The 26,738-nt window shown below is 49.7% G+C and overlaps 1 protein-coding gene across 2 annotated transcripts in view; it reads left to right on the forward strand.

Moving 5' to 3' along the window:
• Nucleotides 1-22,587, forward strand: part of PIAS4 (protein inhibitor of activated STAT 4) — a 38,256-nt gene extending 15,669 nt beyond the window's left edge. For both annotated transcript variants that reach the window (XM_083421673.1, XM_083421672.1), the window contains exons 3-11: nucleotides 4,300-4,384; nucleotides 5,125-5,166; nucleotides 6,673-6,763; nucleotides 8,297-8,425; nucleotides 12,630-12,735; nucleotides 14,612-14,685; nucleotides 16,190-16,350; nucleotides 19,131-19,273; nucleotides 20,333-22,587. In XM_083421673.1, coding sequence (XP_083277799.1) covers nucleotides 4,300-4,384; nucleotides 5,125-5,166; nucleotides 6,673-6,763; nucleotides 8,297-8,425; nucleotides 12,630-12,735; nucleotides 14,612-14,685; nucleotides 16,190-16,350; nucleotides 19,131-19,273; nucleotides 20,333-20,535 — 1,034 coding nt within the window. In that variant the 3' untranslated portion in view covers nucleotides 20,536-22,587. The remainder of the gene's footprint in view (nucleotides 1-4,299; nucleotides 4,385-5,124; nucleotides 5,167-6,672; nucleotides 6,764-8,296; nucleotides 8,426-12,629; nucleotides 12,736-14,611; nucleotides 14,686-16,189; nucleotides 16,351-19,130; nucleotides 19,274-20,332) is intronic.
• Nucleotides 22,588-26,738: the final 4,151 nt, after the last annotated feature.

Below are 26,738 nucleotides of genomic sequence, written 5' to 3' on the forward strand. Positions count from 1 at the left end.
CGGCGGTTCGAATCCCCGCGGCGGGGTGCGCTCCCGTTGCTCGGTCCCAGCGCCTGCCAACCTAGCAGTTCGAAAGCACTCTCGGGTGCAAGTAGATAAATAGGTACCACTCCATCGGGAAGGTAAACGGCGTTCCGTGTGCTGCGCTGGCTCGCCAGATGCGGCTTCGTCACGCTGGCCACGTGACCCGGAAGTGTCTGCGGACAGCTCTGGCTCCCGGCCTCTAGAGTCTGTCAAGACTGGCCTGTACGGGCAGGGGTACCTTTACCTTTACCTATTCTTGTCTGTAAGCAGCCTTGAGTCCCGTTAAGGAGAAAGGCAGGGTAGAGAGAAAGAAAGAAAGAATTTACATGCCACCTTTCATTTCAAGGAGAAAAACACCAAGGCGGTTCACAAGCAGGTTAAAAGCCAATGGGAAAATAACACCACCAGTTATTAAATAAAAATTCCCATAAGGTCAGTTGGAACTACAATCAAAGCAGGAGAGTCGAGTTGGGAGGTCAGGAAAATGCTTGTCTAAACAGGGAGTGGTCAAGATGGGTGACACCTGGCTTGAGAGCAGTACATGTGAAAAGGATCTAGGAGTCTTGGTTGACCACAAACTTGACATGAGCCAACAGTGTGACGCGGCAGCTAAAAAAGCCAATGCAATTCTGGGCTGCATCAATAGGAGTATAGCATCTAGATCAAGGGAAGTAATAGTGCCACTGTCTTCTGCTCTGGTCAGACCTCACCTGGAGTAATGTGTCCAGTTCTGGGCACCACAGTTCAAGAAGGACACTGACAAACTGGAACGTGTCCAGAGGAGGGCAACCAAAATGGTCAAAGGCCTGGAAACGATGCCTTATGAGGAACGGCTAAGGGAGCTGGGCATGTTTAGCCTGGAGAAGAGGAGGTTAAGGGGTGATATGATAGCCATGTTCAAATATAGAAAAGGATGTCACCTAGAGGAGGGAGAAAGGTTGTTTTCTGCTGCTCCAGAGAAGCGGACACGGAGCAATGGATCCAAACTACAAGAAGGAAGATTCCACCTAAACATTAGGAAGAACTTCCTGACAGTAAGAGCTGTTCGACAGTGGAATTTGCTGCCAAGGAGTGTGGTGGAGTCTCCTTCTTTGGAGGTCTTTAAGCAGAGGCTTGACCACCATATGTCAGGAGTGCTCTGATAGTGTTTCCTGCTTGGCAGGGGGTTGGACTCAATGGCCCTTGTGGTCTCTTCCAACTCTATGATTCTATGATTCTATTCTATGATTCTAAGAGCCAAGGGTCAGACGTTCAGCAGGGAGGACATTCCACAACACTGGCGCCACCACTGTAAAAGCCTGACTCCGTGTTACCACAGTAGTCTTGCCTAGTGCCCTGCTGTTGCTGTTGGATTTACATTGCCCTGACCACTGACTTGATGTGAATTGCAGTCCAGAACCACTTGGAGGGCACCAGTTTGGAGGAGACTGAAATGCACCGGTGGTCGGATTCTGCATAAGGCAGTTGGTTGGTCTGCAGATAACTTTCTGAATCGCCCCTTAAGGCCAAGAGGTTGGATGTCTCAGAAGGCTCCTTAGCTGTTTATTGTTTCTTCCCACCCCTTCTCTTAAGAATTGCTGTTGTAGCGTCACGCTGAATTGGGTGCCGTCCGGAAGCTACTTGTGGTTTTGTGATATTTACTTGATCTCAATTAAAGGTATCATGTCCCTCTTCCTGTTCTTGGTTGTCTCCTCTCCCACGCTGAATTAATATGACTGTCTGCATTTTTCTGCCTGCAGATTTGTTTTGCATGCAGTGGTACCTTGCTTCTCGAACTTAATCCGTTCCGGGAGTCCGTTCGACTCCCAAAACGGTTTGAAAACAAAGGCGCGGCTTCTGATTGGCTGCAGGAGCTACCTGCACTCAATCGGAAGCTGCGCCGGATGTTCGGCTTCCAAAAAACGTTTGGAAACTTGAACAGTCACTTCTGGGTTTGCGGGAGCTGATTTGTTCAGTGGCCAAGCTGTTCAAGTACCAAGTAAGGTAAAGGTAAAGGTACCCCTGCCCGTACGGGCCAGTCTTGCCAGACTCTAGGGTTGTGCGCTCATCTCACTCTATAGGCCGGGAGCCAGCGCTGTCCGCAGACACTTCCGGGTCACGTGGTCAGCGTGACAAGCTGCATCTGGCGAGCCAGCGCAGCACACGGAACGCCGTTTACCTTCCCGCTGGTAAGCGGTCCCTATTTATCTACTTGCACCCAGAGGTGCTTTCGAACTGCTAGGTTGGCAGGCGCTGGGACCGAACGATGGGAGCGCACCCCGCCGCGGGGATTCGAACCGCCGACCTTTCGATCGGCAAGTCCTAGGCGCTGAGGCTTTAACCCACAGCGCCACCCGCGTCCCTCAAGTACCAAGTACCCCTGTATTTATATCCCACTTTTCGGGCAGAAGAAACCCGCCCCCCCCAACGTGGCTCTCAGCAGTTGCCATTCAGTCATATTAACGGAGCGGTATCTCTTGTCGAAGGCAGAGGGCCCGGTGGGTGTTGGAACTGGGGTTTCAAGGGATGATTGCAGGGGTGGGGGCATCTCCCGATTCGTTTCCCCCTGTGGTGAAAAATTCATGTGCGTCAAGGTTTGCAGCAAAGTGGCTGAGGCAACGCCAGTGTTTTGATTGCAGGAGATGCTGAGAGGCCTGCATGTCCTCTGAGAAATTATTTGTTGCTCTGGCTCCAAAAAATGTGCTGGGCTCTCTGAGACGGGTTCTGCGAGGGATTCCACGTGAACACATGAGAGCCCTGTTGCGTTCCGCTGAGCGGAGTGCATAAATCATACGCACACCCTCCCGGTGCAGCTGCAGATATGATTTTAGGCTGCTGTCGATAGACCCACAAAACCCCAAGTTACGGAGATTCCTGGCTTGTCTTCAGCTAAGTTCCATTCCCCTAGCAAATATCTGAAGGGCTGTCACATAGGGGAAGGCACAAGCTTGCTTTTTCCTGCTCTGGGGGGTAGGACTCGAACCAATGGCTTCAAGTTACAAGACAGGAGATGCTGTTTGACAGCAGCACGAACTCCATCGGAAGGTGGTGGAGTCTCCTTCCTTGGAGGTTTTCAAACAGAGGTTGGATGGCCATCTGTCACGGATGCTTTAGTTGTGGCATGCACCCTTCGCGGCCTAGGACCCTCGTACCTACGGGACCGCCTCTCCCGTTATGCCCCACGGAGAGCCTCAAGGTCCATAAATAACAACACCCTAGTGGTCCCAGGCCCTAAGGAAGTTAGATTAGCTTCAACCAGAGCCAGGGCCTTTTCAACACTGGCCCCAGCCTGGTGGAATGCTCTGTCTCTCGAAACCAGGGCCCAAACGATCCTCATCCAAACGATCCTCAGCCAAGTATTTCCCTCCAGCTATCAGAATGTTATAAGCTGTTGTGCTAAAGAATAAAATATACTTAAGAAGACTAAAGGACCGCCTCTCCCGTTATGCCCCACGGAGAGCCTCAAGGTCCATAAATAGCAACACCCTAGTGGTCCCGGGCCATAAGGAAGTTAGATTAGCCTCAACCAGAGCCAGGGCCTTTTCAACTCTGGCCCCGGCCTGGTGGAACGCTCTGCCTCATGAGACCAGGGCCCTGCAGGATCTGATTTCTTTCCGCAGGGCCTGTAAGACAGAGTTGTTTTGCCTGGCCTTTGGCTTGGAGCCAATTTGATTCCCTCCCTCCCTCTCTTTCTTTTTTCTTTTCCTTCTCCTCCTGCGATGAGGCTACATTTTAATATTTTAATGTTCCATTATTTTAATGTTGTATTTTACTTTTGTTTTTAAGTTGTAATCATTCATCTTGTTTTTATTATTGCTTGTAAGCCGCTCTGAGCCCGGCCTTGGCTGGGGAGGGCGGGGTATAAATAAAAAATTATTATTATTATTATTATTATTATTATTATTATTATTAAATAGAACACTTGCGGGAAGGCTATTCACCTTCCATAGAAAGCATTGTTGCTTACAATCCCTGCAGCTTGCAGTGGAAAACTCCTTGCAACATTTGGATAAATCTTTCTGTATGAATTCCCCCCCCCAAGTTTTTGAAGTCCCTCTGAAAGACAGGAGGCGACCCAAAAGCTTGCAAAGAAGCTCATGGTTTCTCTTTCTCCCCCCCCTGCCACTGCACCCCCGCCCCACGAGGCTGCAGTTCAGGGATTTGGCAAGCCTTGAGCAGATTTTGGTTCTGTTGCATAAGACTGCTTCGGAGACAGGGCCAGCTTTCTGCTCCGTTTGTCTCCCCCCTCGAGGCTTCCTGCTTTGCTTGACCTCCTTCTCTGTTCCCTGTGTTCAGTCCCGCAGAACAACGAGAAGCTACAGGAGAGCCCGTGTGTCTTTGCCCTGACGCCGAGGCAAGTGGAGCTCATCAGAAATTCCAGGTATTCTGCTGGGGTTCCTAGCCTTTCCCTATCCGGTTTCCCCTTTGACCGGAGACTTCCTTTTTCCCTACTGAGGTTTTTACCTGGGTTAAGCCTTTCTCCAGGTCTCGCGAGCTGGCATCTGGAGCCGGTGGGCAGGCAACAGCCCGCAGCTGACCCTCTGGCCATTGTCCTGAGAGTGGGACCCCTTTGCTATGGATGCATCTTGTGACATTTGTTCCGAAGTGCGTTTGAGTTACCGTATTTTTCGCTCTATAAGACGCACCAGACCACAAGACGCACCTAGTTTTTGGAGGAGGAAAACAAGAAAAAAAATATTCTGAATCTCAGAAGCCAGAACAGCAAGAGGGATCGCTGCGCAGCAAAAGCAGTGATCCCTCTTGCTGTTCTGGCTTCTGGGATAGCTGCGCAGCCTGCATTCGCTCCATAAGACGCACACACATTTCCCCTTACTTTTTAGGAGGGAAAAAGTGAGTCTTATAGAGCAAAAAATACGGTAATTGTCCCACATTCAAGTGACAAACCCTCCAGCAGAGCTTTTGGCCTCTGGTCTGCAAATTGGGAACGAACAACGTCAGAGAACAGAATCTAAGCTGACAAACCAAAATTCTTAAGGGTGTCCCCGCTGAAAAATCCTGGGGTCGGTCTTGGGTTTGTTACTCTTGCGATAAACGTTTCCCTTCTCTGTGAACACAGATGCTTAACCTGGAGGGGATGTTTGTCTTGTTTTCATTTGTCAGGGAGCTGCAACCAGGTGTGAGATCAGTCCAGGTAGTTCTCAGGTAAGTCTGAACGCTGCGGCTGCTAATTAAAGCCCCTGAGATGGGGGCAGCGGGTGAGGGTGGGGAGGAATATTACAAAAGCCAGGCAGTAGTGTCATCGGAAGAGATCCTTGTCTGACAAGCTTGCAAGCGGCTTCCCTGGGCCCCAGTCTCCCTCTCCTAACGCAAAGTTTCTGCTGATTCACAAGGTCGCAGCTTGTCTGTGCATCTGCTTGTTTTCCATGGCCACTCCTGATCACGAGGAAGGGCCTTGAGCTTTTGAAGGTGACGGCTAGGTTTCCAAGAGACCGGGGCTGCTTCCGTACAGTGCATTTAAGTCACATTTAAGCCCCCCCCCCCCCAGAGAATCCTACAAGCCGCAGTTTGTCAAGGTTTCTGGGAGGTGTAGCTGTGTGGTGGGCAAACTACAGTTCACGGGGTTATTTTTTGCAGTGTACGCAGCCTGGGGCACAGGCCTATGATACATTTGCAGAGGCTAATTCAGCGTTTCCAAAAAAATGTTTAGGGGTACAGTGGTACCTTGGGTTACAGACGCTTCAGGTTACTGATGCTTCAGGTTACAGACTCCTCTAACCCAGAAATAGAACCTCGGGTTAAGAACTTTGCTTCAAGATGAGAATAGAAATCACGTGGTAGCCCCATTTTCTAAAGTGGTACCTCAGGTTAAGAACAGTTTCAGGTTAAGAACGGAGCTCCAGAAGGAATTAAGTTATTAACTTGAGGTACTACTGTACTCTCATTTTCCTACACATGTTGAAATGAAGGTAAAGGTACCCCTGACCGTTGGGTCCAGTCGTGGATGACTCTGGGGTCATGTGGCCAGCATGACTAAGCCGCTTCTGGCAAACCAGAGCAGCGCACGGAAGCGCTGCTTACCTTCCCGCCGGAGTGGTACCTATTTATCTACTTGCACTTTGACGTGCTTTCGAACTGCTAGGTGAGCATGAGCTGAGACCGAGCAACGGGTGCTCACCCCGTCATGGAGATTCAAACCACCAGCCTTCTCATCGGCAAGCCCTAGGCTCTGTGAAATGTCTAAACCACTGAGCCTCTTGGGCTTGCTGATCAGAAGATTGGCAGTTTGAATCACTGCAACGGAGTGAGCTCCCGTTGCTCTGTCCCAGCTCCTGCCAACCTAGCAGTTTGAAAGCACGCCAGGGCAAGTAGATAAATAGATACTGCTGTGGCAGGAAGGTAAACAGCATTTCCATGCGTTTTGGTTTCTGTCACGGTGTTCCATTGTGCAAGAAGTGGTTTAGTCCTGCTGGCCACATGACTTGGAAATCTGTCTGTGGGCAAACGCTGGCTCCCTCGGCCTGAAAGCGAGATGAGCGCCACAACCCCATAGTCGCCTTTGACTGGACTTAACCGTCCAGGGGTCCTTTACCTTTGCAAACCGCTATTCTGAATAACGCATTTTAGGGGGAACTGGGGATGGGTTTGTGGAACTGAGCAAAGAAGCATGGGAACGACTGGTCTAGAGCCTTTGCTTTCTTTCCCCCGCAGAATCTGCTACACAGATACCAGATGCCCTCAGGAAGACCAGTATCCCCCAAACATCGCTGTGAAAGTGAACCATAGTTACTGTTCTGTCCCGGTAAGTAAACCCAAATCCTCTGAAACTCGTACAGAAGAGGACAGGGGTGTCATAGAATCATAGAGTTGGAAGAGACCACAAGGGCCATCGAGTCCAACCCCCTGCCAAGCAGGAAACACCATCAGAGCACTCCTGACATATGGTTGTCAAGCCTCTGCTTAAAGACCTCCAAAGAAGGAGACTCCACCACACTCCTTGGCAGCAAATTCCACTGTCAAACAGCTCTTACTGTCAGGAAGTTCTTCCTAATGTTGAGGTGGAATCTTCCTTCTTGTAGTTTGGATCCATTGCTCCGTGTCCGCTTCTCTGGAGCAGCAGAAAACAACCTTTCTCCCTCCTCTAGGTGACATCCTTTTATATATTTGAACATGGCTATCATATCCCCCCTTAACCTCCTCTTCTCCAGGCTAAACATGCCCAGCTCCCTTAGCCGTTCCTCATAAGGCATCGTTTCCAGGCCTTCGACCATTTTGGTTGCCCTCCTCTGGAACAAACGTTCCAGTTTGTCAGTGTCCTTCTTGAACTGTGGTGCCCATTTTTTGTGAGATGGGCTGCCTTCCGTTGGCATTTCATACCACCCGTCAGCAGCAGGGAGGGTGGGCTGTCTCATCATTTGCAGAGGTGAAAGCTGCCACCGCTTTCTCCAGGCGAAGACTTTGTCCTCAACCATAGCCAGCCTCCCCGGATGAGGCAGAGTTTTGCACAATTCAAAGTGTTGGTGCTGACCTTCAAAGCCCTAAACCAGGCTTCCTCAGCCTTGGCCCTCCAGATGTTTTTGGCCTACAACTCCCATGATCCCTAGCTAGCAGGACCAGTGGTCAGGGATGATGGGAATTGTCTCAAAACATCTGGAGGGCCGAGGTTGAGGAAGCCTGCAGCCTAAATAGCCTCGGCCCAATATCCTTGAAGGAGCGTCTCCACCCCCATCGTCCAGCCCGGACACCGAGGTCCAGCTCCGAGGGCCTTCTGGCGGTTCCCTCCCTGCAAGAAGTGAGGTTACAGGGAAACAGGCAGAGGTCCGTCTTGGTAGTGGCGCCCGCCCTGTGGAACGCCCTCCCATCAGATGTTGAGGAAATAAACAACTATCTGACTTTTAGAAGACATCTGAAGGCAGTCCTGTTTAGGGAAGTTTTTAATGCTTGATGTTTGATCTTGTTTTTAATATTCTGTTGGGAGCCGCCCAGAGTGGCTGGGGTGGCCCGGCCAGATGGGCAGGGTATAAGTAATAAATTATTACTATTACATTATTATATCCAGCTGCATCCAGTTTGGGGTGGCTTTTCTTCAATGTCCTTGCTGGGAATCTTGTGCCCTGCAGGGTCTTTGAAATGGACGGTTTGTGAGCAGATTGCAGACACACAGATAAGCCCTTGAAGGTTCTTGAGCAGAAATTTAGCAAAAGACGGGCATCTTGGAGATGCATTCTTCTTCTTCTTTGTTTACATCATTGGCTGCTTCCTGCTTTTCGGGTGTGTGCGTGATTTGTGTCTTTTGCTGGCAACGAAACCGACACCTCTCCCTCTTTCTTTCCAGGGCTATTATCCCTCCAACAAACCAGGTGTGGAGCCCAAGCGGCCGTGTCGTCCCATCAACCTCACTCACCTCATGTACCTGTCTTCCGCAACCAACCGCATCACCGTCATCTGGGGCAATTACGGAAAGGTGCGGGGCAAGTTGGGCGGGCAGTCGCAAAATTGCCGCTGCCCCTCTCCTCCTCCTCCCTTAAATGTTTGTCCTGTTTTGCATATGCAGACGTGTTTTCATCTGTGGCCGGGTGTGGTTATGCACTCCCTCTTTCGGTAGGTGTGCCAGTGTCAAAACTGAGTTGAGCTGCTGACTCTCCCTGTTCCTTTAAGAAGCCGGCTGTGCAAAGTGCTGATTGGCCACCCCTTGTGTGACTGTCACAACCTTGGCTCAGGACAGAGTGGATTTGATTTAAATCATGGGTAGGCAAAGTAAGGCCCGGGGGCCGGATCTGGCCCAAGCACCTTCTCAATCTGGCCCGCGGGTGGTGTGGGAATCAGTGTGTTTTTACATGAGCAGAATGTTTGCTTTTATTTAAAATGCATCTCTGGGTTCTTTGTGGGGCATAGGAATTAGTTCTTTTTTTTCCAAAATATAGTCTGCCCCCCATAAGGTCTGAGGGACAGTGGACCGGCCCCCTGCTGAAAAAGTTTGCTGAACCCTAATTTATATCAAATCGATTTAAATCACAACTTAAATCTCTAGTCAGTAAGGCTTGATTTAAATCATTTATTTTTTTTCCAGAAAGACTCATTCTTGCTAGTATAAGCTTAACATTTACAAGCAGATGGAGGTTTTCATTTTTGGAATGATAAATTTCCAGAGAAGTTTTTTACAGTTATATCAAAAATTACTGATTTGGTTATACTATTAGAAATACATAGACTGATAATTATGAAATTGTTGTGAGGTTTAATTAGGACAGTCCACATGTATAATGGCGTTCCTCCGACCTCTTTTTCTCAGTGGTGACACAGACCACTGGTAATGTAAGAATATTCTTCACAACAGTGAGCAGGGCAGTGGGCTGGGCTAAGCGAAGACAAGCGACGGCAATTCACTGTGACATTATTCCCTGTTCCTGCTTAGGCCACACAGAAAAAGCATTTGGGTTCCTGAAATTCATTCCAATTGTGCAGATAAAATACAGCGGTATCTTGGTTTAAGAACAACTTAGTTTATGAACAACTTGGATTAAGAACGCTGCAAACCCAGATGTAGGTCTTTTTGTTAAAGTTTGTGGGTCATAAATCCTTTTGCCCACTGAGTCTGCTGCGACGGCCCTTGCAGGATGATAGCAGAGTTCACACACAGCGTAAAATGGCTTGTCTTTGTCATAGCTGTCAAGCGTCCTTTATTTGGCGGGACAGTCCCTTATCCCAGCGCCATGTCCCACTGCTGTCCCTTATTGATGTTGTCCCTTAAATAAGCTACTGAAGGTAATGGGGCCCTTTCTAGGTCCAGCTGTGCTTTGTCAACAACAAATTGTTGCTTTTGTGTGTGTTGAATATATGCTATATGGTCATTTATGGACCTAATAGGTATCTAAAGCCATTTGCACGAAACAAAATATGCATTTTATCAAAGTAATTGTTGATCCCTTATTTTGGCTGCTGATCCCTTATTTTCGAGGCTGTTGGTCCTTTGTTTTCAAATCTGTAAGTTGACAGCTATGGTCTCTGTCGATGTGATGTTTCCAATAATTCAGCTTGACACCAGTGCTTCTATTCTAACGCTCTTTAGAAGCATTCAAAAACAGAAAAGAAAAACCTACAGAATCTAGCTGCATGCTAGATTCTGTCTAACAAAAACGAAACTATCTTGCTCACATTCTCAGACAGACTGCTCTTCAGAGAGAGCTCAGCCCCCACAGAGCACAGATCGAAGGAAAAATGCCCAGGTCATGTGGGCAATGCACCCAGTGAATAAGAACGCTTCCTGGAGTGTTAACTCTTAACTGTCCAGAACCACAACAGTTTTGGTTTGTGAGCTTTGCCTTGGAAGCAGAACATGTTGAGTGTGTTCCATTTGTAAATTGCAAATCTGCTATGGGAAAGCACGCTTTGGTTTAAGAACAGACTTCCGGAACGGATTAAGTCCGTAAACCAAGGTACCGTTGTATAGCTGATAGAATTCTACAGGATGTGATAATACTGTCAAAACATTGAAGATCCAGTGCTCTCCAGGCATTCTCCTCCAGATGGTGGAGAGGTCAGGCACCCAGGCTTCTTCACTTGATCGCACGCCCTGAGAGGGTCAATAATGGGCAGAGCAGGAGAAGCGAATTTTGCCTTTGCACAGTCAGCTAGTTCCGCCGCTCTCACGTTTCTCCACCCAGGAAAGCAGGAAGCATGGTCAGGAAACACATTCTAGCCTGGCACAAGGAGCGGGTGGGCAAAGCAAGGCCAATGAGAGGTGTGGCTCAGGAGGGTATATGGCCTAGAGGGGCTGCATTTGCCGCCAAGTCTGGAGGTTAGAATCATAGAATCATAGAGTTGGAAGAGACCACAAGGGCCATCGAGTCCAACCCCCTGCCAAGCAGGAAACACCATCAGAGCACTCCTGACATATGGTTGTCAAGCCTCTGCTTAAAGACCTCCAAAGAAGGAGACTCCACCACACTCCTTGGCAGCAAATTCCACTGTCGAACAGCTCTTACTGTCAGGAAGTTCTTCCTAATGTTTAGGTGGAATCTTCTTTCTTGTAGTTTGGATCCATTGCTCCGTGTCCGCTTCTCTGGAGCAGCAGAAAACAACCTTTCTCCCTCCTCTATGTGACATCCTTTTATATATTTGAACATGGCTATCATATCACCCCTTAACCTCCTCTTCTCCAGGCTAAACATGCCCAGCTCCCTTAGCCGTTCCTCATAAGGCATCGTTTCCAGGCCTTTGACCATTTTGGTTCCCCTCCCCTGGTTCAAATAATACCATTTCCCCGAAAATAAGACAGTGTCTTATATTAATGTTTGCTCCCAAAGGTGCGCTAGGTCTTATTTTCAGGGGATGTCTTATTTTTCCATGAAGAAGAACACGGTGCACATTTATTGTCTAATTGTGAGTCAGCCAGAGCGAGCAGCAGGCGGCAGCTTATCCTGGCAGTGGGCTCTCTGATTTAAAGAGACCTCACACTGCCTGAACAGCTCCGGCTGCGCTGCAGCCAATCAGTGAGCTGCGTGGCGGCGCCCGCCACTATGGTCCAGGGGAATCAGGCGCCTTACGGTAGCTTTGGGGGCCTTATATTCCGGGAAGGCCTTATGTTTGGGGGAGGCCTTATTATCGGGGAGGTCTTATTTGGGGGGGATGCCTTATATTACAGTGAGAGGCAAAACTGGAAATACCGTATTTTTCGCTCCGTAAGGCGCACCTGCTTTTTTTTTGGGGGGGGGGAGTTCAAGAAAAAAAATATTATTTATTTTTTTAAAAAGTTTTTTATTTATACAACAAGAAAAACAAACAAACAAAAAACGCAAATACCAAATTATACACAAATTACAAAAATAACCATAGACACATAATATTCTTAGCAAGCAATAAAACATCTATTGGTCTTAACACTAAAGACCCAACCTCCCGTCTATTCCATACTTCAAATTCATATTACTTATTGCCAATACACATTTTTTTTATAATTAAACTTATTCTCATTAAATCTAATTTCTTATATCTACCTTACAACTATTGCTGAAGTTCCTCGAATGCTGCAACAGAATATAAACTACTATATTTATTTTTCAGATATTCTTTGAAAACCTCCCATTTAGAAACAAATTCCTGTATTTAAAGGGAGCGCTGAGCAGAGCCTGTATGCATCCCAGGCTCTGCTCAGTGCTCCCTTTCATGAGCCGCATGTAGCGTGTGCGCGGCGCTTGCAGGCTTTTCCCCGAGGAGGGAGAAGGGCAGCCCATCACTGACTGCTCCCCGCTGCTCCCAGAGCTTGTGGGGCTGGTGGGGGAAGCCCAGGTTTCCCCCAGCCCCAAAAAGCAGGTTGGGGAGCAGCAGAAAGGCTGCTCCCAGTCTTCCCACTGCTCCCTAAACTTGTGGGGCTGGCGGGGGAAGCCCAGCCCCCCCCCCAGCCCCAGGGACCACACATTCACTCCATAAGACGCACAGACATTTCCCCTTAGATTTTAAGAGGGGAAAAGTGTGTCTTATGGAGCGAAAAACACGGTAGGTCTTATTTTCGGGGGATGTCTTACTTTCGGGGAAAGAGGATAAGCACAGGAACCGAAACACAGGAAGGATCCTTTGCAAGGTGATAGGAGGGCTGCTTTGAAAGACCAAGGAAGCTTGCCCTGCCCTGCGCTTTCTCACAACCCCTCTGTTCCTATCCCGCTCTTTAGAGTTATTCCGTGGGCCTCTTCCTCGTGAGACAGATGACGTCGGCAGAGCTGCTCCAGAGGTTGAGAGTAATCGGCATTAAGCACCCAGAGCTGTGCAAGGCACTTGGTGAGTTCGGCCGTTGGCACGCTTCTCAGGGAACTGTAGAATCGTAGTGTCTCAAGGGACCCCTGAAGGCCATGCAATGCAGGAATATTTTCGAACCCACGGCCCTGAAATTAAGGGTATCGTGCTCCTGGGGGGGGGGGGGGGAGGTACATGAAGAAGGGAATTCTGCAGATCGGGAGTTGCAATCTGGCAGTCTCCAGAAGGCTGCCGGTTCGCCGCCCCGAGCCAGTGTTAGAAACTCAGGTATGTAAACGAGGTGCAAAATGGCTCCTTAAACCAGTGTTGCAGTTGCCAAAACAGATTGTCCTAGTTGCCATTTGGGAAGGCCAGACGACTAGGAAGTTGTATTTTTCAGTGCAACTCTCTGGTTCCTGAAATCTGTCCTGATTGTGTGGATAAAATAGCACAGATAGAATTCTACAGGGTGTGTTGTTAAGTACAGTGGTACCTCGGGTTACATACGCTTCAGGTTACATACGCTTCAGGTTACAGACTCCGCTAACCCAGAAATAGTACCTTGGGTTAAGAACTTTGCTTCAGGATGAGAACAGAAATCGTGCTCTGGCGGCGCGGCGGCAGCAGCGGGAGGCCCCATTAGCTAAAGTGGTGCTTCAGGTTAAGAACAGTTTCAGGTTAAGTATGGACCTCCAGAACGAATTAAGTACTTAACCTGAGGTACCACTGTAACCGTGCATTCTCAATCCTGTGTGCTCACGGTTCTATCACTCCCAGTCAGTGCATATCCGGTATCCTCCTGCTGAGATCACGCAAACATTTGATGCCGCAGATGTTCTGGCTGATGTGTGTTGTGCTGGGAGCGGCCGCCGAGGCCATATAACACTGGTCCTGAAAGACCTACGTTGGCTCCCAGGACATTTCCAAGCACAATTCAAAGTGCTGGTGATGACCTTTAAAGCCCTAAACGGCCTCAAAGGGCCAGTATACCTGAAGGAGCATCTCCACCCCCATCGTCCAGACTGGACACTGAGGTCCAGCTCCGAGGGCCTTCTGGCGGTTCCCTCCCTGCGAGAAGTGAGGTTACAGGGAACCAGGCGGAGGGCCTTCTCGGTAGTGGCACCCGCCCTGTGGAACGCCCTCCCATTAGATCTCAAGGAGATACACAACTATCAGACTTTTAGAAGACATCTGAAGGCAGCCCTGTTTAGGGAAGTTTCTATTGTTTGATGTTACAGTGGTACCTCGGGTTACACACGCTTCAGGTTACATACACTTCAGGTTACAGACTCCACTAACCCAGAAATATTACCTCGGGTTAAGAACTTTGCTTCAGGATAAGAACAGAAATCGTGCAGTGGCGGCGTGGCAGCAGCGGGAGGCCCCATTAGCTAAAGTGGTGCTTCAGGTTAAGAACAGTTTCAGGTTAAGAACGGACCTCCGGCATGAATTAAGTACTTAACCCGAGGTACCAGTGTATTTGTGTTTTTAATATTCTGTTGGGAGCAGCCCAGAGTGGCTGGGGAAACCCAGCCAGGTGGGCAGGATATGAATTATTATTATTATTATTATTATTATTATTATTATTATTATTATTATTATTATATCGCTGTAGCCCCTCTGAACAGCATGCTATTGGGGAAGAGCCTCAGCACAACCGATAAATCATAACAAACCCAACCGCTAGCTCACAATGATTGTGCCAAAAAACATGTTGTGGAGTGTACCTGCCGTAAAACACCTGTCTAGGGGGCCCTTTGTCTTGGGCAGAAGCAGGTCGAGGGAGGGAACGAGACAGATTCTTCCACTGCCGGATTTCTCCGTTCCCTGGGGAGTCGTGAAAGTCGCTAACAAAGGACCACCGCTTTGTTCCCTCTCTTCTCTTCTTGCACATATTCTCCCCCCGACTCAACAACTGTAGTTAAAGAGAAGCTTCGCCTGGATCCAGAAAGCGAAATCGCCACCACTGGTGTCAGAGTGTCTCTCATATGCCCGGTAAGTGATCCATGTTGTGTTGTAAAGCGCTTGCTCTGTGTGTGTGTGTGTGTGTGTGTGTGTGTGTTTAGAGGTGGCAGCCACAGCACAGCTCGCATGCCTTGGGAACAGCAGATTGGTGAGAAGGTGCCATTGCACTTTTAAGATTTCCTTAAGTCCAGTAGCCTTGGAAAGTTTATTATTTGCTTATCCCATTTATATCAAGGTGGCATTCCTGGTTTTCCCCACTCTTCATTTAATCTCCACAACAACCCTGTTGGGAATCTCCCCGAGATCTTCGGAGGAAGGGTGGTATATAAATTTAATAAATAGATCTCTGCTGTTTTCAAGCTCCTTGAGGCTACTGAGTCTTCCATCCTCCCTTTGGAAGCTGGGCTTTGCTCAGCAAAGGCATATCCCTGTCCTTAAAGGGACCCCTGACCGTTAGGTCCAGTCGCGGACGACTCTGGGGTTGCGGCGCTCATCTCACTTTACTGGCCGAGGGAGCTGGCGTACAGCTTCCGGGTCATGACTAAGCCGCTTCTGGCAAACCAGAGCAGCGCATGGAAATGCTGTTTACCTTCCCGCTGGAACGGTATCTATTTATCTACTTGCACTTTGACATGCTTTCGAACTGCTAGGTTGGCAGGAGCAGGGACCGAGCAACGGGAGCTCACCCCGTCGCGGGGATTCAAACCGCCAGCCTTCTGATCGGCAAGTCCTAGGCTCTGTGGTTTAACCCACAGCGCCACCCAATTTTAAAAGGGGGTAGCACTCCCCCCCCCCACTGCTCTGCACTCTCCTTGAGTGCCTCTACATGGCTAGAATGTGCCATTGAAATCTGAAAAGGCCTCTTCCTTGCCTGGATGGAGTTTGGAGGGGTGTGTGTGTGTGTAGGAATTCGCCTTCTATACAAAGGGAAACATTTGCATCTGTTGCTCCGCCCACCTTTGCTCAGGCCCCGCCTACCACCACCAGGTGGCCCCCGGGAGGCTGTCTAGAAGTAAGTGTGGCCCTCAGGCTGACAGTGGTTCTTAGAGCGCTAAAAGAGCTGCCCCAGGCCTTCCTCCTTTTGGTCCATTCTGGGGCTTAATAATAATAATAATAAGAATAATAAGAATAAAAAATAAATAAATGAATGAATGTAAATAATTTATTTATACCCCACCCATCTGGCTGGGCTTCCCCAGCCACTCTGGGCAGGCTTCCAAAAAAAATTAAAATACTATAATACATCAAATATTAAAAGCTTCCCTAAACAGGGCTGCCTTCAGATGTCTTCTAAAAGTCTGGTAGTTGTTGTTCTCTTTGACATCTGGTGGGAGGGTGTTCCACAGGGCGGGCGCCACCACCGAGAAGGCCCTCTGCCTGGTTCCCTGTAACTTGGCTTCTCGCAGTGAGGGAACCACCAGAAGGCCCTCAGTGCTGGTCCTCAGTGTCCGGGCAGAATGATGGGGGTGGAGACGCTCCTTCAGGTATACTGGACCGAGGCCGTTCATAACGTTCCTCACCTTTCTCTCCAAAGCTTGTGAAGATGCGTCTGTCGGTGCCGTGTCGGGCAGAGACCTGCGCTCATCTCCAGTGTTTCGACGCCGTTTTCTACCTGCAGATGAATGAGAAGAAGCCTACCTGGATGTGCCCAGTTTGTGACAAACCGGCCACTTACGACCAGCTGATGATTGATGGGTGAGTTGAGCTGATTGCCTCGTCGGAAGCAGCTCTCTCTTTATACCTGTGTGTGTGTCTTGAGCATAGCTGTCAACTTACAGATTTGAAAATAAGGGACCAGCAGCCTCGAAAATAAGGGATAAGCAGTCGAAAGAAGGGATTTTCCAAGCACAGGTATGTTCGACTTCTGAGCCCCTCCGAGCCAAAGGCAGAAAGCCCAGCCAGCAGCCAAACGAAGCCTCAAGCGGTGGTTCCCACAGCGCAGCAACCCGGCAAAGGGGATGCAGCAAAGGAAACCACCATCCCCTCTCCGCTGGGAGGCGCTGAGCAAAGGCGAGTCCCCAGGCAACGCGGCCGATTTGATCGGCACAAGGCCTGCAAGCTCCACTCCCCAGTTGTTCTTAGACTCCTTATTGGGTGAGCAACGCAGCCAAGCATCACAGCTGGAGCCTCCCTCCTCCCTGGCCGGCAGGGAGGGAGGGAGAGGAGCTGCTTCCTTTGAAACCCGGGAAATTTAAGGGACATCATCAATAAGGGGCAGCAGCGGGACATGGCGCTGGGATAAGGGACATCCCCGCCAAATAAGGGATGGTTGACAGCTATGGTCTTGAGGCCTGCCTTAGAATAACAGAACCGCAGAGTTGGGTCACCTGGTCCAACCCCCTGCAATGCAGGGAACATAATGGAAGAATTGCCTGATGGACGGCCATCTGTTCGAAAACCTCCAAGGAAGGAGAGGCCACCGCCTTCTGAGGGAATCCACGGTCAGACAGCTCTTCCTCTTCGAAAGTTCTTTCTGGTGTTTTGTCAGAATCTCATCTCTCGTCCTCTGAATCCGTTGGTTTGGTTCCTGACCCCTGGAACAGCAGCAGACAAGCAAGCAAGCTTGCTCCATCTTCCATGCAGCAACCATGCAGATCTTTGAAGATGGATCTCACTTCATCTCTCGGTCTTCTCTCCTCCTGGCTAAACGAAGTATAATAATACTTATTACAGTGGTGCCCCACAAGACGAATGCCTCGCAAGACGGAAAACCCGCAAGACGAAAGGGTTTTCCGTCTGCAGAGGCGCTTCGCAAGACGAATTTCCCTATGGGCTTGCTTCGCAAGACGAAAAATGACGAAAAAAATTGAATTTTTTTTTTGCTCTAAAACCCCTTATTCTGAATCGCTAAGCTGCTAAAAGCATTTTAGCAGCAAAACCGCTAATCCCCCACCCCTTAAAAAGCCGTTTTTAGCCCTTAAAATGTCAATAGCGCTAATAGCGCTACTCCGTCAATGGGCTTGCTTCGCAAGACGAAAAAACCGCAAGACGAAAAGACTCCCGGAACGGATTCTTTTCGTCTTGCGAGGCACCACTGTATTATTATTATTTATACCCCGCCCATCTGGCTGGGTTTCCCCAGCCACTCTGGGCAGCTTCCAACGGAATATTAAAATACAGTAACCTATTAAACATTAAAAGCTTCCCTAGACAGGGCTGCCATCGGATGTCTTCTAAAAATCTGGTAGTTGTTTTTCTCTTTGACATCTGGTGGGAGGGCGTTCCACAGGGAGGGCGCCACTACCGAGAAGGCCCTCTGCCTGGTTCCCTGTAACTTGGCTTCTCGCTGCGAGGGAACTGCCAGAAGGCCCTCGGAGCTGGACCTCAGTGTCCGGGCAGAACAATGGGGGTGGAGACGCTCCTTCAGGGTTACAACTTCAGAGTTATAACAATACAAAATATATATCCATATTTGGAGACTTCTCCGAATCTCTAGGCTTCCCACCTGCCCCTCCATGGGTCCTATTATAAACCTTTTCAACTGTGTATTATTTCACCATCCAAGTTTTATGTCTCTCCAGTTGATCCATAATATCTTCTGCATTGCAAGTGCAAACCTGCTAATGTTTTTATCTGCTTACAGTGGTCTCTCAAGTAAATTATAATTTCCCCCCATTCTTTATTGAAGTTTTGGTCTTCTTGGTTCCTGAGCTTCCTCGTCAAGTTTTGCCATTTCGGCATAGACCAACAGCTTAGTTTGTCATTCTTCTCTGGTAGGGGCTTTTGTCTTCTTTTCATCTCTGGGCTTTAAAGAGAGGCAAAGCCTTATGTGAGGAATTAGGATATTGATGTGTCGCTTTCTAACAAGATCTCCAAGCGACTTTCATTTAAAAACATCATGATAAACCTAATCATCCTCATATGTGTCTGCGTATATTTACATTACATTAGAGATATTTCACATCTGGCGTATATTTCACATTCGGCAACCAATGTGCCCCTTTGGTTTCACATAGTACATGGGTAAAAAGGTAAAGGGACCCCTGACCGTTAGGTCCAGTCGTGACCGACTCTGGGGTTGCGGCGCTCATCTCGCTTTACTGGCCAAGGGATCAGCTTCCGGGTCATGTGGCCAGCATGACTAAGCCGCTTCTGGCGAACCAGAGCAGCACGCAGAAACGCCGTTTACCTTCCCGCTGGAGCGGTACCTATTTATCTACTTGCACTTTGGTGTGCTTTCGAACTGCTAGGTTGGCAGGAGCTGGGACAGAGCAACGGGAGCTCACCCCGTCATTGTGGGGATTCGAACCGCCGACCTTTTGATCGGCAAGTCCTAGGCTCTGTGGTTTAACCCACAGTGCCACCCACGTCCCCAGTACATGGATAGGTGAGTCTAAAAAGCCCGGGACACAAATTTTCATGGCCCTCTGGTGACTTCATTTTCCTGACGTATTGTATTTAGCGTTAACTCTGGAAGTGCATACTTGACACATTTCAGAATTAAATTGGCAGCTGTGCTGTCTCTTCCCCCACAGGCTCTTGTCGAAGATTTTGACGGAATGCGAAGATGCCGACGAGATTGAATACTTGGTGGACGGCTCCTGGTGCCCTATCAAAGCAGAGAAGGAGAGGAGCTACAGCCCCCAGTGTCCAATTTTAGTTGTAGGTGGGTCCACAGGTGAGTCTAAACGTATTTGCTGGTCACTGCTGTGTTTCCTTCCTAAAAGGGGACCAAAGGGCCAGCAACCCTGGTGCCGCAGAGCTTTGAAAGTTTCAGCTGCACCCAACGTTACTCCTGCCTGATCAGAGTAGACCCACTGAAGGACGTGCCCATGGGTAGGCAAACTAAGGCCCCGGGGCCAGATCCAGCCCAATCGCCTTCTAAATCCGGCCCACAAACTGTCCAGGAATCAGTGTGTTTTTACATGAGTAAAATGTGTCCATTTATTTAAAATGCATCTCTGGGTTAGTTGTGGGGTATTGGAATTCGTTCATCCCCCCCCCCCCCTCAGAATATAGTCTGGCCCCCCACAAGTGCTAAATCGCGCTTTGCACATGCGCACAAGCTCCAAATTGCGCCGTGCCCCTTGCGCAGATATGACGCTTCAGTTTGCACTCTTTTCATGTTGCGAACGGGCCTATGGAACAGATTCCGTTCGCAACCAGAGGTACCACTGTACCTAATAGAAATACCTATTTTAGGAAGATGATAACTGGACTGCATCAATAGGAGTATAGCATCTAGATCAAGGGAAGGCCTGGAAACGATGCCTTATGAGGAACGGCTAAGGGAGCTGGGCATGTTTAGCCTGGAGAAGAGGAGGTTAAGGGGTGATATGATAGCCATGTTCAAATATATCAAAGGACGTCACATAGAGGAGGGAGAAAGGTTGTTTTCTGCTGCTCCAGAGAAGCGGACACGGAGCAATGGATCCAAACTACAAGAAAGAAGATTCCACCTAAACATTAGGAGGAAGAACTTCCTGACAGTAAGAGCTGTTTGACAGTGGAATTTGCTGCCAAGGAGTGTGGTGGAGTCTCCTTCTTTGGAGGTCTTTAAGCAGAGGCTTGACAACCATATGTCAGGAGTGCTCTGATGGTGTTTCCTGCTTGGCAGGGGTTTGGACTCGATGGCCCTTGTGGTCTCTTCCAACTCTATGATTCTATAACGATGATGATAATGATTAACATAATAATGCATGTTAATTCCCCCCGGTTCTCCTTCCCCTGCTTCCAGGAGGCACTTCGGAGGCCAACGGTGTGCCGCCTCCCGCCCCCAGCGTGGAGAACGGCAAAGTCCCCGCCGACGTGGTGGACTTGACGCTGGACAGCTCCTCCTCCGAGGAAGAGGACGACGACGACGAAGAGGAGGACGACGACGGCGGACCCAAAAGGAAACTGCCCCGCCTATACAAGAACGGCTTGGCATCCGCCTGCTGACTGCAGGGGGCGCTCCGGGTCCTCCGCGTGGGAAAAGCTTGAATACCTTGGTGCTTATTCAGACGTGGGAAGAGGGGGCTTTCTCTCCCTTCCCCCCCCTCCATCTCGCCCTCTTGCAAAGCTGCCCCCTGTGACTTCCAAGTTCCAAGTTAATTTTTTTTAAAAAAAAAAGAAAGAAAGAAAAGAAAAAAATTAAGAAGGCCTGCCGGGGGCGAGGGCGTGGCGGCGACGTTGGCGGAGCTCCTGCGTGGCTGGAAGACGCCGCCCGGCGAGCCATCCTCTTTCTGGGGTCTTTTGCCAGCTCAGCTTGCACCGCCTCGAGAATCAGGGCCGGGACGGAACACACCTTTCTTGCATGGAGGAGTCGTGTCGGGAATGGGCCACTGGCTCGCCTCTCCTTCCTCACGCCCCCGACCCCCTGCTCTCCTCTCCGCCCCCCTGTTGCTTCTTGGATGACCTGGTTCCAGCTGCTCGGAGCATGTCTGAGCGCCGGCGGGCAACCTGAACTCTTCTGGGCCTCCCAAAAGCGGCATGTGTCTCTTTGGTCTTGCCTTGTTCGACAACCATTCCTGACTCCTTCTCAATCTCTCTCTTTCCCTTTCTCTGACACGTGCGAAACCCCTCGCTGGACGTTTTAAGGGAGTGCTGTGGGTTTGTTGCCCTTTGCGTCGATGCCCGGAGGCTCCTAGAACCAGCAGGTTTCCCTGGTCCCCCCCTCCACTGCCCCCCGTCCCATGGGCACGTCAGGAAAGGGCTTCGGGCGGGGAGCCGGCGAAAGATGGACCTAGACTTTGAAACCAAGATGGCTTAGAGTTCCTTGGAGCATCTCGGGAGAGAACCTCATGTAAAGAACTCTTTTTAGCTTCTTCCGAAAATAATGTAGAATTCTTACATACTGATTCCCTGTTACTCCCCACGCCCCCCTTTTTTTAAGTTGAACAAAGCCATTGGGGAGGTGGGAGGTGGGGATGGGTGTCGGAATGCGGAATGGGCTTGAACCACAAACCTGTTGTCTTTTTTCCCCCCTTTCTTTTGAAGTGCAATAACTTGGTGTGTTTTGGAAGGCGAAAAGGGCTGTGTGTCTCCCCGTCCCAACACCCTCTTTAATCTCACCAGGGCTTTAGCTTGAGTTGGGTGTTTTGGGGAACAAAACAGCTTTTTTTGCCAGGGGGCGGGGGGGGGGCTAGGAGTGGACGGGCCGGCGGGTTGGGGGGGGGCACAATGGCCCTTTCCAGAACAGAAATGCCAGGTGGAGGAACTTTTTATTATTATTATTATTATTGTTTCTACCCAACTACCTCGGTTTTAAGACAAACAAACAGAAATTCAGGTGTAGCTCAGTCATGGTGGTGGGGAGCATGCAGGTGACTGTTGTCTTTTAAAAAATTGCCTATGGACTTCCAGCTGCTTTGATACGTCTCCCCCTTTGTCCCCCCAAAGCGCACGCCCTTGTGTATCCGTGAACTCTTTTAAAATATTGCCCCCTTCTGCTCTGCCTGGCCTCGGATCGCTTGCCTACGTCTGCTCTTGACTTTCGTTGCTGGCAAGCGAGGAAATGCTCGCCCTTCATATCACACACACACACACACACACACACACACACAACGTACACACCCTCTGCCCAGGAGCTGGTGCAGTACCATGCAGATGACCAAGGAAAAGTGTGTCTGTTGGTTTCGTGCGTTTACACCAGGCCAAGACAGTGCAAGGTGGGCTTTTATTGCACACTCTGAAAACTGAATTGGCCCAGGGTTTTATTTTCCTTTCGGTGTCTCGGGGGAGTTGGTCCTGTTTCCTTTGCCCTACCTTCCCCCCCCCCCTTTCCTGCCATTCCCACCTGTTGTCCGTCCGCCAGCCCAGCAAACCTGGAACGCGGGGTGCTTTTGCTGTCGTCCCCCCCCCCCCAGAAAAACAAAACCAAACCATGATGTGTGTTCAAGGCACCTCCACCTTCCGCTCTCTCTCCCATGAAGCTGGAGAGAACAGCACTGTCGTCCTTTTTTAAAAAAACCAGACCAGTGGTGCTTTTCTTGAGCGTTGCGTTTTCAAAAAGCAATACCTCTTCCAAAGGACTGTGCCCTAGAGGGGTATTGCCAAACAGAGAAATGGCACCTCCTTGACTCCAGGCCGAGAGTGCGTCTCTCGTCTCCCTTTTCCAGGCTGCGCGTGGCACGGGGGCAAAGAAAGCCCCTCTCCAGGGTGTTTTAAAGAAAAGCCAGTTCGAGTGTATTTTAAAGAAGCCCCCAGACCTAAACGGTTGCTGTGTAGGACCTCACCCAAGGAGGAGAAGCAAGGCGCTTAAGAGTTCAGCTGGGTCGTGGCAAGTAGTTCTTGTCCGTTGATTTTCTCTCCCCCTGAACATCCCACCCCACCGATGGCCCCCATGCCTGGTGAAGGGCTCTTGAAGAACCCCTGGGATAAACAGCACTCGGCGGGGGCGAAGCCCTGGCCCAGTCCCTTGGAAGCCGATGTGGAGAAAAGATGGCTGCAGGAAGGGAGGTGTGGCAAGTCATCCAGACTTCCTGGCTCTTCCACTCCCCCCCCCGCTCTCCTCCCCCATATATATATATATATATATATTCAGGAAATCACTCAAGAAATCACTCAAGATATCCCTCAAGTAATTAAGGAACAAAAGAAGAAAAGGCACACTAGCCTGGGAACCTCCTCTCTGCCCAGAACATTGGAGGCTATACACCACACCTCCTCAACAGTATTTATAGGAACTCAAACACTGAGATCCTGCTCTGTTCCAGTAACAAGAAGCCGAAAGCACCAGCCTGAAGATGACGAGTGAGACCTCGTCGAAACGTCGCCTAGACACCCCAACTTTTACACGGGAAGACACCCGAGGACACCAAAACCTGCATTCCTGTACCCGTGAAAATCTACGAAAGCATATATATATATATATATATATCTCCCCCGCACCCGGTCAAACATCTCAAACTGAAGCAATACGTTTGCAGTTTTTAAAACGCGCACACACGAGACCTCCAGATCCACTGAGGGTTTGCAGAGGTCTTTCCTTGTACAGATGGTCGCTTGCCTCCTCAGCCACTCAGTAGATCATCCCACTCCTTTCCCTCAGGATTATAATTTGTGTGCTTAAACTCCCCATCCCAGACACTGTCCATTGAGACTTCGCATCCTCCCTTCCTGATTTCCATTCTGTACATATGTTTTTGCTTAACATCCCTGTCCTGGTTTCCCTCCCGCCTCCCCTCCTTTTTCTGTTTGTTTGTGTGTGTGTGTGTGTGTGTAAAGAAAAGAAATTATTATTTTTTCTTTCCTTCAATACACATTCTTCAGAATTCAAAAGTATAGTGTTTGTTAAATAAAATGAATTGAAAGATTTCACTTTAACCTGCTTTCACTTATGCCTGAAGTTGCTGCGATGGGTCGGCTCAAAGCTCCGTCTTAGCCCAGTGTCCTGTTTCCAGCAGTGGACAGCCCAATGGTTTGGAAGGCCTCGTTTGAGCCCCACCTTCTGGTATCCTCCTCCTGAACATGTGTGTTTTGTTTAGCGTTGATTTAGATTTAGTTGGTTTAGAGCCGTTGGTTTATTTCTGAAGAACAAGGGTAAGAATTGTCTTGCAGTAACAAAACTATGGTAGTTCTAGAGCAGGGATCCCCAAACTAAGGTCCGTGGGCTGGATAAGGCCCGAGGGACTCGTTTATCCGGTCCGTGGCGGCGCCCGCTGCCGCCACCCGCTCTTACCGGCGCTGCACTGCGCAGCTGCCCACTTGCAGGTCGGAGGAGCACCGGAAATAGCTTGTGCGCAACGGGAGCTCACCCCATCATTGCGGGGATTCGAACTGCCGACCTTCTGATTGGCAAGTCCGAGGCTCTGTGGTTTAACCCACAGCGCCACCCATGTCCCTAGAGAAACAGAAGAGCAGTTGGGAAAAAGGAAAAGTTCATTTTGCAATTCCTTTCGAAAAAAGAGGAACCGAGACTTCCGTATTTCCTGGCTGGTGTGTTTGTGCATGTTCTGCAATGAAACTGTGGACTCGGTTATGCCAGCCGCAAAGGAAAGGTTTCAAGTCTGCTGCAAAGTGCATTATACAAATACAACACTAGATGGCGATAGTGAGCTATGGGAAATTGAACCCATTTTTCAAAACGTTTTTTTAAAAAGCATTTTCACAACTTTTTTTTAATATGTGTCTAGATTCCATCCACTGGCACAATGAATCAGTGCCTTAAATAATAGATTGATACAATCACATGTCCTTCTGCTTTTGGCCACAACTGAGCTATGCATTTAAACTGGGGTCATAGGACTTAAAACAGGCTTGGCTGCCCCAAAGAATCATGGGAGTTGTATTTTGTTAAGGGTGCTGTGTGTCATTAGGAAACACCTGTACAGTGGTGCCTTGGTTCTCAAACTTAATCCGTTCCGGAAGTCTGTCCCAAAACCAAAGCGTTCCAAAACCAAGGCACGCTTTCCCATAGAAAGTCATGCAAAACGGATTAATCCGTTCCAGACTTTTAAATTAAACAAGCTATTTCCGGTGCTGCAATTGGCGCTGGAGGCACCGGCCCGAGGCGCGGTAAGTTTGCTGACCCCTGTTCTAGAGTACTGTTGTGAACAAAAAGCCAAACAGCTGCCTCTGAGTACTGTAAATGGGGTGTGTGTGGGTGTCTCCTAATCTTCCCCTTCGCATTTGTTTCTTTGATCTGGCGGTACTTTGAGAGAGATACAGCCCCTGTCCCTAGTTTATTGACTCCATGTTCAGATAATGCTGAACTATACAACTTCTGTCAAGCCTAGGAAACATGGCCCAGCGGTCAGGAATGATGGAGGCTGTGTACAGGCACATCTGGCAGACTTAGTATAAGCTGGTTTTCTCCTGCCCCAGACTTGAACCACTAGCTTCAAGTTATAAGGAGATTCCGATTCAACATCAGGAAGAACTTTCTGACAGTAAGAGCTGTTTGACAGTGGAACTGTCTCCATCGAGAGCTGGTGATTCTCCTTCTTTGGAGGTTTTTAAGTAGAGGTTGGATGGCCATCTGTCATGGATGCTTTAGCTGAGATCCCTGCATTTGCAGGGAGTAGGATTAGATGACCCTCATAGTAAAGGTAAAGGTACCCCTGCCCGTACGGGCCAGTCTTGACAGACTCTAGGGTTGTGCGCCCATCTCACTCAAGAGGCCGGGGGCCAGTGCTGTCCGCAGACACTTCTGGGTCACGTGGCCAGCGTGACATCGCTGCTCTGGCGAGCCAGAGCCGCACACGGAAACACCGTTTACCTTCCCGCTAGTAAGCGGTCCCTATTTATCTACTTGCACCCGGGAGTGCTTTCGAACTGCTAGGTTGGCAGGCGCTGGGACCGTACAACAGGAGTGCACCCCGCCGCAGGGATTCGAACCGCCGACCTTTTGATCGGCAAGCCCTAGGCACTGAGGCTTTTACCCACAGCGCCACCCTCGTCCCCTTAGATGACCCTTATAGTCCTCTCCAACTCTGCAATTCTGTGATCTTAAGACAGCTTCCTATGTCTCAAGCTGGTCTGAGGAACCTTTGATTCTCCAGATGCTGATAAACTACAAGCCCCACCATCCATGGCAGCTGGCCGTGCTTGCTGTGGCTGATGGGAGTTGTAGTTCAGCAACGTCTGCAGGGCCAAAGGGTCCCCACATCTGATCTATTCATGGTGGCTGGAGCCAGTGGCGTAGCGTGGGGGGTGCAGGGGGGCCGGGCGCACCGGGCGCAACATCTGGGGGGGGCGCGCGCTCGCACTCGCAGCTCTCTGCCCCTACCTGTCTCTCTCTCTCTCTCTCACTGCAGTGCTGGCTGTGCGAATCCGATCCGAGCCGCCGGGTCGCCGCCCACTGTGGAGGGGAGGGTGCCAGGCGTGCAGTGCGGTGCGGAGAGAGAGCAAGGGGCTATCTGGGGGAGGGACAGTGCAGCGGAGGGTGGGGGCGCAAATTACTTGCCTTGCCCCGGGTGCTGACAACCCACGCTACGCCACTGGCTGGAGCCTTAGATTTCCTTTGATCTGAGAGGCTCTGTATGCTTTGGGGTGAGCTCATCTTTTGAAACCATTCCATTTGCCTTTCCCCTGTTTCTGCAACCTCTTGCAATCCCCAGTCATGCTCGTACTTTCATGTGTGCTGGGGAGGGTTTTCCTGTGTGGAGTTTGGCTGAACAGGTTTCTGTATCCTTGATTAAAAAATGGCACAGCAGCTATGG

Source organism: Podarcis tiliguerta (genome assembly GCF_965153285.1).
Source record: "Podarcis tiliguerta genome assembly, chromosome: 18".
In the NCBI taxonomy this organism is placed as follows: Eukaryota; Metazoa; Chordata; class Lepidosauria; order Squamata; family Lacertidae; genus Podarcis; species Podarcis tiliguerta.